The 14,177-nt window shown below is 37.6% G+C and overlaps 2 protein-coding genes and 1 long non-coding RNA gene across 9 annotated transcripts in view; 2 read left to right on the top strand and 1 right to left on the bottom strand.

Annotated features, from left to right (window-relative positions):
• Nucleotides 1-3,861: 3,861 nt before the first annotated feature.
• ENY2 (ENY2 transcription and export complex 2 subunit) lies at nt 3,862-14,163 on the bottom strand. 5 transcript variants are annotated; one of them, XR_007401906.1, is made up of 6 exons: nt 13,769-14,163; nt 11,697-11,773; nt 8,080-8,150; nt 6,907-6,981; nt 6,678-6,816; nt 3,941-4,121 (listed from the first exon to the last, which is right to left on the bottom strand). XR_007401906.1 is itself a non-coding variant. In XM_049093356.1 (5 exons), the coding sequence occupies exons 1-5, from the start codon at nt 14,141-14,143 to the stop codon at nt 4,045-4,047; spliced, it is 675 nt and encodes a 224-aa protein (XP_048949313.1). In that variant the 5' UTR covers nt 14,144-14,147; the 3' UTR covers nt 3,862-4,044. The 5 variants fall into 5 exon arrangements, 4 of the variants coding, with proteins under 4 accessions (XP_048949313.1, XP_048949314.1, XP_025306031.1 ...); XM_049093356.1 differs by lacking the exon at nt 6,678-6,816 and having other exon boundaries at nt 3,862-4,121; nt 13,769-14,147; XM_049093357.1 differs by lacking the exons at nt 6,678-6,816; nt 13,769-14,163 and adding an exon at nt 13,622-13,759 and having other exon boundaries at nt 3,862-4,121.
• On the top strand, nt 11,707-12,740 carry LOC125752418 (uncharacterized). The gene is made up of 2 exons (XR_007401907.1): nt 11,707-11,838; nt 12,407-12,740. It is a non-coding gene; the product is annotated as an uncharacterized LOC125752418 (long non-coding RNA).
• The window catches only part of NUDCD1 (NudC domain containing 1), an 80,091-nt gene continuing 79,565 nt past the window's right edge, over nt 13,652-14,177 (top strand). For all 3 annotated transcript variants that reach the window (XM_025450244.3, XM_025450243.2, XM_049093355.1), the window contains exon 1: nt 13,652-13,787. In XM_025450244.3, coding sequence (XP_025306029.1) covers nt 13,670-13,787 — 118 coding nt within the window. In that variant the 5' untranslated portion in view covers nt 13,652-13,669. The remainder of the gene's footprint in view (nt 13,788-14,177) is intronic.

Raw genomic sequence — 14,177 nt, 5'->3', positions numbered from 1 at the left:
AGAGAGAGCACAACAGGCAGAGTGACAGGCAGAGGCAGAGGGAGAAGCAGACTCCCCACAGAGCAGGGAGCCGGACATGGGGCTCAATCCCCGGACCCTGGGATCATGATCTGAGCCGGAGGTAGACGCTTAACCATCTGAGCCACTTAGGCACCCCTCTTCTTCTTTTTTTTTGAAAAAATAAATGGAATAGAATTATTTCAGTCATGGGATTTGCTATTTAAATCCAATTGCTGCCTGAAATACTGAATTGGCTTCAGAAAATGATACCAGTAAAATAACATATCTTAGTGTAGCTTCATCTTAATTTATAACAGAAGCACATTCTGAAGTCCTCACATTTTTTAGTTCAATAACACTTCCATCTTGAAAAATCTGACTCGCTTGAATTGGAATTAAGCCTGTGGAAATTAACACCTCAGTTACAGCCCCAGGTAGAACCAAAGTACGGGCTTCAGGTGCCCTCTGGTGGCTGATAGATAGAACAACCAAATACAATTTAAGTCTGGAATAAACAGGCACATGTCAAATTTCATTCTCTGTTGCATTTATTTATTCATTTCTTTAAAAGAACTTATCAAGAATTTATCCTGTTAGGCACTTAGGATTAAAAGATAAATGGTATACAGTCTATGTCAATACAGTAGTTAATAGTGGAATGAGGGTAAAACTGACTACAGATAATTTCAACTCTCCCTGTTAAGTGCTACTACAGAGAGATTTATTCTATTCCAACCAAGATACGTTGGTTATCTCCATTCTTGTAGGTATTATGTTAATTAATATCATATAGAAATTCCTGAAAAATAAAAGCAGCTGTTTTCGACACAGGGTGTAATTCATATATTTATATAAATGTATTAAACACATAGTAAATAATTACATATTTCTAGAGTTTTTCCTAGGAGTAACTCGAATCCATATTGCTTTTATGATGATCTTATTAATAATATTAACAGTTTTGTCATCATTTTAATTCTTGCCAGATAATATTATCAGACCTATTATGCAGCAGAGTCAGTCTTACCTGGTAATTCAGTGTCATAGATGAAACTAGAACTCAAATTGCTTGACTGTACCTGTTCGTTTTCTTGGTGGATTCATCCAATGACTTTTGTGTGGTTTCTAATGGTAATATGAAGGATTTTATGAAGTCATTGAGTAATAGGAGATAGCCATTTAAAAGAAGGGTTAAAACACACGTACATACACATGCACGCACACACTGGATCATTTCCAACATCAGCTACTGAGCAGCTGTTACAGTTCTCTTAAGTTAGATGGGGCCTTTTATCAAGTTATGAAGTCACATATCCAATTACCAATTCCCAGCATCACCCAGGCCCTGGCTTGGCACTGTTCAACCAAATGATACACTCATAATGCCAAAGCAAAGTGATTACATACATAATTTAGTGGAGTCTTCTTTAATCCTATACAAGAGAAGCTTATAGTAATCTTAATTAGCATTTTACTCCCCCAGTGTAGTTGTGTAATAGTAATCTATTGAATTCCTGATGTTAAGCATGGAAGGGTGCTAGAATTTTAAAGAATGTATTCCTAGTTTACATAAATCAATGATGGGAGTCAAGAAGTTGGTTTCTTTGAAAGAGAACAATGGTTCTAGATGCAAACAAGACAGTCCTAAGAAGTCAAAGAAACATAGAGGTGGTGGTAGAGGTGGGCATTTTTTGGCATGATCATTTAAAACTATACTCTTTAGTACTTTCAATTGCTATACTTTCTATTCAACTTTCTTTTGTTCCATTTCAAAATATTTTGTTTTCATTTTCTCATTTTCGTTTTGAGCTTCTAAAATATCTTCATGAGCAGTTTTTGGCTTGTTTTCATATACAGTACTGTAAAATAAGAACTATTGTTACTAATATTTCTGTTGTATCATTTAAGACTGTTTCCTTTTTGATGATGGGCAACAGAACAATGAATATAACTACCATTGCTTTAAGATCATTGCTTTATAAGACATGAAACAAAAACTCTTGTGTAGGTTTTGTGATTTTGTGTGTGAGAGATCACTTTACATAATCAAGTCCAGTTGGTTCAAAGACTACACTTTAAAGATAAATTCATCAGAAAGATAAAATTGTATCTCTGGAACAGTAAACCAAAAATTAACACGAAGTCTTCTCAATGATACCCAATTGTATTGTTATCTTATTTTGTGCTCCCCTAATGTTCATTCCCTTGTCCATCCATCTCCAAAAACAGATCATGCGAAGTAAAAAAAAAAAAAAAAAAAAAGTCCTGTTTCCTCCCCTCCAGATGTATGCAAAGTTCAAGAACCACTGTGGTGAAGAGAAATTACACACAGTAATTTCTTACAGAAAAAAAGTGGTTGGGAATCCAAACCAAAGGAATGTTAAAATGCTTTTACCAAAACTCGAGCTGAATTTTGAAGTTAAAGTAGGAGTGAGAGAAGTAAAAGGGCTTTCTAGGTTGGTGGAGTTTTGTTAAGCATTTAGGGATGAAGTTACTGGATACTTCGGGGGACTCTTTGGAGTGACTAGTAAATGTCAGACCTAGTGGCTATGGTCAAGCCTGAATTCTACACTGTGAACTAAGAGCCAATGGGAAATCTCAGGTAGAATAAAATGACGAGGCTTGACTTTTAGTAAGGTCACTTAGGTAATAGTGTGGAAGAGTCACTGGAGGAAGCATGAAATAACTACAGCAGGAAATATTAGGAGCCCACTGCAATAATGTCTGAACTAAGGCAGTTAAGAGGGCAAAAGTGGGCCACTGACAGCCTTGCTACAAAGTGGTCCTCTCCATCAGCTGCACAAGCATTGACTGAGAGCTTGTCAGAAACAGAGAATGTTGTGCCATATCTCTTACCTTCTGAATCAGTATTTTAACATGGTAATCTGTACATCTGGAAGGTACCACTCAGAGATAGGGAACGCAGTAGGGGCAGTTACTGGAGGAAGGTAAGTCACTATCCTGGGTGTGGTCAGTTTAATGTATTTATGGTACATCCAAGAAAGCTGATCCACAGCAGTTGGGTATAAGGGTCTGGAGGCTGGGTTGAAGTCTGGTCTGGAGAAACGATTTACCATTTATCAACAAGTTTGTATTTGAAGCCATGGTCCAACCCAAGTTCCCTGGGATCTGCCCAGGAAAAGTATATCATTAGTCAAGCAGAGGGCCCAGGAGGGAGCACTAAGAAACACCATTATTTGAAGTCCCATACAGCAAAAGGTATCCACAAGACACAGAAGGAACCTCCAGTGGTAGGAATACACAATGTGAGTAGTGGGAAGAAAGTTCCAAGTGGCAGGATGGTCAACATTCTCATTCCAGCAGAGGTCACATAAGAACACACAAGAGTCCATTGGATTTGGCAATCTTGATGTCAGAGTAAAGCTACAGGTGGAGATTATTTCCCATTAAGTTCTTTCTTGACCTTAGTATGTGGGGATGCAATTTAGAGTTTTCTGCTCTCAAAGTTCAGATGAGTAGAATATGTGAGAGGAGCTTGGTATGGAGCCAGTTTGCAAATGTTCTCTCTTCCAATAAGATGATAAATTCTTTGAGGAATAAGGAAGGCACATAAAGATGAGTAAGACCCAGTCCCAACCCTCAGCATTTATAACAAAGCAGAAATAAGACATCTGTAGTACAAGATGGGACATGTATTATAAAATATCATAGAGATTCAAAAGAGGAATACACCACATCCAGACAGTAAGAAGAGCCTGCTTACTTCTCCTCAGTTGTTAGCACAGATATATGTACATACTTAACACTTAAACTGCATTAATTGCTGAATTTTCCTCTCAACAAATCTGGTATATTATTAATAAAGTCCCTTTTATTCCAAAATCCAAGGAAACTTCAAGCTCATTCATGAGATATTTATTAAAATAACACATTTAGGGAAAAAATCAATACAATGTATACATCATTACTGAAAACTGTATACCATCATACAAAAAAGGATTTTATTTGGGAAATTGATTCCTAATTTATGGCAAGTTTTACTTTCAGAAATAAAACCACAAAACAACACAATCTAATTCAATCTTAAAGGCTGGCATGCTGAGCAAGGAATGTTCTTATTCTTTGTAGGAGCTCCTTCTTTACACTGTCAGGTACCAGGGCTGAAATATAAAAATAAAGATATAAGAGTAAGAAGATTCTAATTAATATATGTCAAATTGGTATTTGATATTTCATTCAGAATTAACAATAAAATAATTTCATGAATAACCCATATGCTTCAAAAAAGAAAGAGAGGTAAAGACATCTGAAAAAATAAAGTATATCTGCAATTCATTATTTGAGTAAATTATCCATCCAATACCTAAATATACTGCACATTGATGAGAAAAAAACATGGGAAAATTCTTTAAACCAGGAGTGGAAAAGGCCTTTTTGAAATACAGAGAGTTATAACAGATGAATAAATCTGATATAAAAGCAACAATGACAATTTAATAAGTTGGTCAAAATCACAATAAACAAAGGCAAAAGACAGAAAGTGGGAAAACACTCTTACAGAAATGTGCTGATCTCTTACTACACAATTTCTCCAAATTGATAAGAAAAACATCAGACTAATAATGACCAAAAAAAGATGAAGAAAAGGTAAAACACAGTTCTTGAACATAAAAGGGGTTTAACTTCATAGCTGAAATGTGAATCAAAACCACATTCAGACAGCATGTTTTACCAATCATGTTGACCAAAATAGCAAAGGTCAGTAATATCCCTTGTTGGCAAGACTGAGGGAAAACTGGCTCTCTTATATTAGCTGGTAGAAAACATAAAATCGGTACCACATTTTGAGGAAGGTAATTTGGCAATACATATTGAAATACGTGCACATACTCTCTGACTCAGCAAAAATGCAAAAATTGCAACAGGAGTTACATTTGTGGTATTTTTACTTTTTCAATTTTGAACCATTTGACTATTAAATATTCAGAGTATCACTAAAAAATTTAAAAATTGTAAAAAGCCCTGCTCTTTGGAATTAGAGCCTTGCTGTTAGTAATTTTATATTACAATTTAATATCAATAAACAAACTACACTATTGTTTTTCCTTTCCTGGCTACTAATAAATAAGGACAATAGGAAATTCACTAAAACTTCTAATGCTACTTGTTTGTATCCAAAGGAAATGAAAACTTCAGATACAGTTCAGTAATTGTACACTGAATTCCACAAATAAGTACACAAATTAAGTAAGACACATACTTCTATTTACAGATTGCTTAGTTTAAGCTTGCTAGAAATAAAAGCTACATATTTAATTCAAGACCACTGGAAATGTGATCAGTATGTATATTAAACACACTTAATAAAAATTACGGTGATGGAGTATAGATCAGTTGCCTTGGAGTTAGGGATAAGGTGTGACTATAAAAGGATAGCTTGAGGGAGTTTTTGGAGGGGAAGAGGGCAATTACATGAATCTGTACATGTGTATAAAATTCATAGAAGTGCACACTAAAAAAAGATCAATTCTACTATATTTTAGTTAAAAAAAATAAAAAATAAAAAAAATAAATACTTCTCCTGGCTATAAAAGGAGACTAAGAACATAAAACATTTATTTTTATTTCTCTGTTCTCTATTTGCCCATTTTCTAGCAGTGGCACTATAAGGGATCGAAATGTCCAAGATATGAGTGTTAAAGGAGAAGCAAAGGAAATTTCTACCCTGTATAACCAGCTCCAAAATGTTAATAGTTGAAGCGTAAATTACAGAAGGAAAGAAAAAGAAATCAAATAAAATTATTTTAAAATGTAAATTCAGGGACGCCTGGGAGGTTCAGTGGTTTGAGCATCTGCCTTTGGCTCAGGGTGTGATCCCGGGGTCCTGAGATTGAGTCCCATATTGGGTTCCTTGCAGGGAACCTGCTTTTCCCTCTGCCTATATCTATGCCTCTACCCCTCTCTCTGTATCTCTCATGAATAAATAAAATCTTAAAAAAAAATGTAAATTCATGCAGGGAGCTATAAATACTGTGTTTTATTTTTCTATCCCTGGGACATGCTTGATGAAAAAGTCATGTTTTTTTAGGTGTAAGCAGGCCTACAGATGGCTGGAAAGGACCACGGGATTCTATAGCTCTTTCTTAGCAAGTAGTTCAGAGAATTAGTATTTTCTTGTAATAATTTTCAAACTTTTTTACACTTGGATTCTTTTTACTACTTCTACGTGAAAAAGAAGCAATGGATCATCTAATTTATCTGCTTCCACTTAAAATTACCAAAAGAAACCCTTCAAAAAATAAATGAAAATAATGTAGCCACAACTAGCTAACAATGTAATGTAATTCCTAACTTAATATTTATTACATATAATCAATGTTAATATAGTATTTCCTCTTTTTCTTTTGTCTTCTGTAAGGAAATAAAGATGATGGTAGTGTGAATTTTAAATATAGGTTACCCCGAATATGAAGTTTTAGAACTACCAAATTCTTAATTTAGACACTTAAGAAGACAGGGCTTTCCTTATTTTCAAAAAGAAAAGCAACAGCAGAGCATTGATTCTGGGGCTGGAGTAAAACTTTGAATTATTAAATATTTAAGTGAAATCAGGCCATACTTAATAAAATTTATAAATTCTAGCTTCAGGTAATACTTGCCTCTACAAAATCCCAAAGTTTAAAAATTATCTATCTTAACAACCATTATCAACTTACTTTTGTATACTGTTTTAGAGTGCAAAAACATTTTATACCTCTCATCTCATTTATTACTCAAGACTATGCTAGAGAGGCAGGTAGGCAATTATAATCTTTCCCAATGAGTACCCAATAATTTTGGAAAGGTTGTTTTTCCCTGTAAAAAAAAAGAAAAGTTGAACCAGCAAGAGAGAGAAAAAAAATGTCTTCAGCACACATTTCATTCCATATAATTTATATTCCTTACCTCTGCCTTTTGGTGTGATTTCAGCCACCAAGTCATCAACAGTAACGTGTTCTAGTCCTTTTTCTTTAATTACCTCTTATGCAAAAGCAAAAAACAAATCATATCATTTAAAATCATTATCTGTAAGAAAGATTTTCATAGAGGAAGGGTTAAGATCATGTTTTTAGAGTGCAGACTGGTCTTAAAAAAAAAAAAGAGGATACTTCTTTTTTTCTTTTCTAATGAAGATTTAGTTCAACCTTAAACACATTAAGTATTCACCAGATCAAAATCTTAAAAGCCTGTTCATTTCTCAGCTAAATAACCTATAACTTAACAATTTTAACAATTAGAATGAATGTGACTATAAGGTCAAATCTAACATGTGTAATAAGCTGGAAATCTTTAACTATACATATCTTATTTCACCATAACCATACCACCTGTTGAATAAGTATGGAAAGAGGAAAAAGCTATTATTTGAGTCTAACTTGTAATTTCATAGCCCAGAATTAAAGTACAGAATAACTCCTTTGTTCCTTTCTCTTCTCTAGGCTGGGCCAAAGGAAAGAGAAGAGGGTAAGGAGTTAACATTTACTGAAACCTTATTATGTGCTGGGTGATTAACAGCACATTTAAAATATCCAGAATTCCATTATACCAAAGCCAAGCCAGAAAAGGAGGCTCATCTTCGTGACATGTATGATCTATCTAGCAGCAGCATCAATACCTAGCAATTTAACAAGCTTCCATTCTACATTTAAAAAAAATAAGTAGAATTACCTAAGAGCTTTTCTAAGTAATTTTTTTTAACACTGTAAAGCCAGGAGATATAATTCCTATAGAATCTGCCAATCATAAAGTATTCAATTTGTTATAAAGTTAAAACAGAGGAATAACTAATGTTTACTTTGAATAGGCACACTGAAAAAGGTTGGAACACATACTTTGATGCCAGAAAAAAATCTTACCTCACTTGTTTTAAGAAAAATACAATGAAAATTTCTACAGATCTGGGAATTATGTCTTATCAAAAGGAGATGGGGCAATCACTACCAGGAGATTATATTTTGTATTTGTTTAAAATTAGTTAGGCAGTCAATAGATCTTAAAATACTGCCTATTATTTTTCTAATGAACCCCAAGCCAACAAGAACAATAGAATTAGCTAATCTTGTAAATGAAACTGATTACCTTTACAGTGTGCCTTCAACTGGTCCTTCCAGCCACATTCAATTAATTTAGCTCTCAGCAACTCTTTGAGGCTGTTGAAAAAGAAATGTTTTCATATTAAACTACAACAAGGTACAGTATTTTAGACAGGAATGTTTGAAGCAAAAGTTCAAATGTTCAATTAAAAGTTGGCTGCCTTCTAATCACAAAAATTTTAACTGTGATCTAATCTTAGTTCTATTACTAAATAATTCTTTGGTCTTATGCAAGTCATTTGAACTCTGGACTTCATTTTCATCATCAGTAAAATTAAGTAAGTAGATAATGTACAATAATTCTCAAGAAACTCTCCACTCTCTGGCCTTCTCATACACTTTCTACTTCCACCAACAGTAATATTATGGGTCTTGTGACAACTTCTAAATAGTATTAGTTGAGTTTGAATTGCAGCAGCACACCTCGAAGGTTTCAAACTCCAAAATCTATTCTTTGACTACAGATTCTTATCCTTTCATTCTCTTACTTCCCCATCATATCCCTTTCTAACCTCAAAAACTTCCCCCTTTTTCCCAATAACCTTCTAAATTATATACTAAATATGGTATTTAATTGACTCTCAGACTGGTTTTTCCCCACATTTCAAAAATTCAGTAATTGGTATGCCTATCACAATTTAATTGGCGGTATCTTTTTTCCTCCAGCTGGTAAAAATAAATTAATTAATTAATTAATTAAATGGTGTGTATCGCAACTTATGGCAGAAAAAGGGTGTAACAAAGTATTTTCTTATCCTTTTTCCATACTCAACTCTTAGAAATCCTTAATCTTCAACCTAAATCACTTCTCAGCATGAACCTGTCATGTCCCAAACTAAACCACTTCTCTTTCAATAATATTCCCCCCAAATTCATTATGTGACACTTCTATCTGGATATTTAATTAGGTCTTTCCATCTTAATAGGGCCAACCCAAATCCTGCCTCTCTCCACCTCAACCTATTCTTCCTTTCAGAATGCCATTGTCCATCCTGGTTCCTCAAGCTAGAAAATTTAGCATCCTTCACTCAGCAACTCTGTTAACACTATACATATAATCCATAGAAGCAATTCCTATTGGTTCTAGTTCTAAGTATACACTACAATCCAAATGTTTTTCATCATCTTTGTTATTGCTCCCTTAGTCCAAGCCATCTTCTTCTCTTGACTGGACTGTTACCAAAGCCTCTAACTTGTCCCCCTGCTCCCTTCTTTATATACTTTGCTCTCTTTCCTCCTCCCAAAACGGTTTGGTGGCTTCCCAACTTACTTAAAAATTCCAACTCTATGCTACAGCCTAAATAACCCTCCATGATATTCCTCCTCCTCAGCTATGCTTCTGACTTTATCTCTTCTTCCCCTTACCTAATTTATAGAGGGCTCATGAGCCTGCTTGTGGTCCTCAAAATGCCAGGCAAGCTCCTATCTTGGGTTCTTGGCTCTTGGGAGACCCCTCATTCCTTCATATCTTTGACCTCTTATCAGTGAAACCTTCTTTTTCTCTGCCTCAGATACACATCTCATTATTCTCAGTTTTATTTTTCCTCTAGAACTTATCACTGCCTACATAATACAGACTTACTGTCCATCTTCTCCCATTAGAATGTAAGCTCCATGAAAGAACAGACTTTATTTTGTTCACTACTCCATCTCTAGCACTTTAACAGGACATAGCATATGGCAGAAACTCAGTAATTTTAAATTGTATGAATGAAGAAACAACCAATAATAAATAATCCCCTTTATTCATTACTGCCAATACTATATTCTCTCAGTTCCCCAAGGCATTGTTCTGGATGTCTTCTTCCTCATTTCTCACATGGAGGGCTGCTTTTACTTTAACAAATTATAAGTTCTCCCTTCCATTTTTGCTGTTTTACATTTTTAATCTGATACAATCTAACACATTCTTCTGTAATCGACCTCTAGCCCTTCAAGTCTATCTTCCACATTGCCAGCCTAATATTCCTAAAGAGCAAATGTGATGTAGTCATCCCCTTTTCAGAATCTTTTAATGACTCCCACCACCCAAGGATAAAGTCAACAACGGATGTTTTTGCAAATCCATCACCCACTTTCCTGACCTTTCTTTGACACCACTTGTAGTGTAAGAAATCTGCATAGGGTTCCAACAATTGAAATGAGACCTAGGCCAGGTTGACCATAACTGGCCAATGTACCTAAGTAAGATGGTAATCACGCCAGGTACTTTGCTGGAACTACTAGGAGAAAGGTAGTCTGAGCCAGAGGGATATGAATTCTGAACTGCTAATCTTTGCCACCTGGTGGGTAGAGTCTGCTTGAGAATAAAGCCAACACAGAGGAAAACAGAGCTGAGAAAGAAAAAGAAAGACATATACTTGGTAACAATTTTGAGTGCCTGGACCCAGTGGAGACAGATGCAACTTTAAGCCCTAAACTTTGTAGTTAGATGAGCTTATATATTTCCATTGGTTAAGCCAGTTTCTGAGTTCTATCATTTAAAATGAAAGAATTTGGGCTTCTACAAAATCCATTCCTCCTGTCCACTGTTCCAGCAACATCACTCTCACACTTTACCTGCTAGCTTTAATTCTGTAGTTCCTCAGAACAGTATGATGTTGTAACACACCTCTGTACCTGCACATTCTGTTCCATCTGCCTAGAATGTCTTCTGTCCTTTTTTTTTTTTTAATTTTTATTTATTTATGATAGTCACAGAGAGAGAGAGAGAGGCAGACACAGGCAGAGGGAGAAGCAGGCTCCATGTCCTTTATTGGCTGAAAGAACTGCTAATCTTTCTCCCCGAGCTGAAGTACCTCTTTTACTATTTTGTAATTGATTACTTTAACCCCACCCACCATAGAATTCAAAAATCCCTCCAGTTCCTTCTTCATATTTTTCTTATGCAATTCTTCATCCTGTTTCTGGAAGCCTTTCTTGATTCCTGACTCTCTGTTTAATACTTCCAAACCTGTTCATTCTTCAAATATTTACTTGGCTAATTATGTGCTAGGGATGATGCTTAGGGATACACTGGTATTTCTACTGTCAAGGACTTAGATTATATTGAAGGACACAAACAAGCAAAGCAAGTGGATATAATACAATGTGATTAAATGCTTAGATAGAACAAGGTATCTGGGACTAAATAGATTCCTAGAAGAGGTGATGTTTAAACTAAAACCTGAAAAATGAAGTAGACGAAAAGATCAGGGAAGACGAATGTTTCAGGGAGTAGGAACACCACACGCTGCTCTGAGGTTAAGAGTGTAGTAACTGAACTGGTTCTACCATATTTTCTCCCTGTTAAAACTGGGTACCTTTATGTTTTTAATTGCAGTTATTTGGGTATTTTTTCTTTTCTATTAGATTATACATTCTTTGAGAAAGAGTCATTTCTTGTTCACATTTCTAGATGACTCACTTTCCTTTAAGTAACGAAATACTGAGCAGACCGGTTTTTTTAGAAGTTAGGAATTGAAACTTCTGATAATCTCTATTTGCTGTAATTCCTTCCACTGACATCAGTTTTGTTCCTTGATATTTAGACTCTTATTACATATAACATAACTATAATTTAAAGATGTTAAATGTCATTTATTAACACAATCTCTTGCTTACCGTTCTCTTTCTCCAGTTTCTATCAACTTTTGGTTAATCGCTGCTCTCATCTGCGCATCTTTGTTCATCTTGCTAACCTGAACATCAACATGTATTTTCAGATACAGAACACATAAAAAGCATTTTCTTCTAAACCCTCTAGGTAAGCATCCTAATATACTTAACATCCTATCAACTGAGGGGGTGATAAATTTCAACAGTGTGTTAACAATGTCATTACTCTTAATATTGGTCACTGCATCCCAAGAAGTCATACTGATTAATTCACTTTACAATTTTCCTCCGCCATATACCCTTTATTAATGAGTCTTTGGATAATGATATTTATCGTATCATTTATGCAATACTTATGTGCCCGGTATTGGGCTAACACAGGGGTTGGGTTTTTTTCCCCCATTTAATTCCCAAAACTTATTCTTTCATGTAAGAGTTATTAACACAATTCGTATTTTACAATTGAGAAAACTGAGGCACCAAGATAGCAAGTGGTGAGGACAGGATTTGAACTCATGTACTTTGAGCCCAGCAGTCTCAACACACTTTTAACAGCACATCATAACTGCTTATCATTTCTGCACCTTAACTGCATTCAAAATTTCGGGGAAGCCATATAACCTAGAGAGTAATACAAGATTAAGCACTGTTGGTGAAAAATGAAATTTCCAGATTAGGTTCAAAGTGCTTTACTTTTTTTTTTTTTTTTCCTGTAGGGTGTGCCCAGAATTCTACAACTGCCAAACTAACTCTGAGTATGTGCTTGTGTATGCTCTTCATCGAAGCTTGCTGGTGGAATAAAGGAAAAAAACAAATCTCAAACTAACTCCTAATTTAGAAAACTCTCAATTTTCAGTGAAAAAAGACAACCAAAATCAAAGTGACGTAGAAAGGAGAGGAAGGTTATTAGAATGTAACAGCTGCAATAAGCTCACATTACTGCAGATAATTTGTCACTAACTTGGGACCACTTTTGCTGTGTCCCGTCTCGCCTATATGAAAACTCAAGACTGGCAACTGAGTTTTGAGTTGGGAAAAAAAAATTTTTTTGAGTGCAACAGGAAAAAGGAAGGGCTGAGAAAGGGCTGAGAAATGTTCGCTTGTAGCTGGAGGCTAACATTTTCAAAACAATTCTAAGGTCTAATCGGTACCATTCCTGGAATATTGAACCTGATCTCGCCTTGGCCCCTAAAATACGGATAGTGACCTTGGGCAAGTCAATTCTTAAAGGCCTCAGTTTTCTCACTGGTAAAACGAGGGCGCTAGGGGATCCCTCCCAGTTCAGACATTCTTTGGGAAAATAGAATAGGGCGGAGACAGCGGGAGAGGCGGGAGGGGAGGAGCCAGAAAACAAAGCGTGGACTGGCTTCAGGCCAACTCCGGTTGCACGCCCTGTCGGAGAGCCCTACAGGCCCGCGAGCGCGGGTCGGGGAAGCTAACGAAAGACAGCACATCGAAAGGAGCCTGGGCTGGGCCCGGGTCCCGGCCCTGAGGACCACGGGCATAGCTCACCACCATCACCGCGGGCGAGGGCCGTCCCTTCCCAGCGACGAAATGACCCTTGCGCTGACGACCGTTACCTACCACACTCTTCGGCTGCCCGGACCTAGACCCTCAGTAGCTCGGGCACCTAAGCACACAGAAAGCTAAAACACGCATTTCCGGGGCGGGGTCTCGCTCCCCTGCCTATAAATGTGAGAATTTAACCAGCGCGGGCCGCCTCCTGGTAGCTCAGCCCTCTGGGTAAGAGAGTCCGGCCCATGCTGTCGCTGGGGCGTTAGGTCTCCAAAAAACTACATAGCCCGACATGCAACAGAGTCCACTTTCCCTTGGACACTACATTTCCCAGAAGGCATCCCGCACCGCGCAGTGCTTTCTGGGATGGGAACCACGCCGCCGGCGAGCCTCGGCGCTATGAGCGAAGCGCGGACCTTTCAACAAGAGCTTTATTAATTCTCTCGCTGCGACCCAGGAAGGCTATGGAGGTGGCTGCTAATTGCTCTCTGCGCGTGAAGAGACCTCTGCTGGATCCCCGTTTCGAGGGTTACAAGCTCTCCCTCGAGCCTTTGCCCTGTTACCAGCTGGAGCTTGACGCAGGTGGGAAGCGGCGGCGCCCCCTGGCACTCTAGTTCTTCCCCTGTCGGCTGCCAGCGGCCGGACCCTTCCCTCATTTTCTTCCTTCCCGAGTTGGGCGAGCAAGGCGTCCGGGGCCTTCCGTCCGGCCGGTCGGGCTGGGGTGGACCCGGATGGGCCGCTTCTGGAGACCGACGCCCATCCCGGCACCCAGTGGGAGTCTCTGGCGCGGCTCTTAGGTAGCTAGACCCTGGGCGGGCCCGGGCTCCAAGGTCCGTCCTGCGGCTCGCGGCGCTGCCTGGGCTCCGGCCGCCTGTCGGTCCCCGGCCCGGGCTGCTGCGGAGAAAGCTCAGGCAGGACTTGCTTTCGCTCTCGAGCATCCTCTGTAACCGTGTGCGTTAAGAGGCCACGCCT

This window comes from Canis lupus, chromosome 13 (genome assembly GCF_003254725.2).
Source record: "Canis lupus dingo isolate Sandy chromosome 13, ASM325472v2, whole genome shotgun sequence".
NCBI lineage: Eukaryota > Metazoa > Chordata > Mammalia > Carnivora > Canidae > Canis > Canis lupus.
Note: the sequence above shows the minus strand (reverse complement) of the source record. Positions and strands in the feature narration are given on the sequence as shown.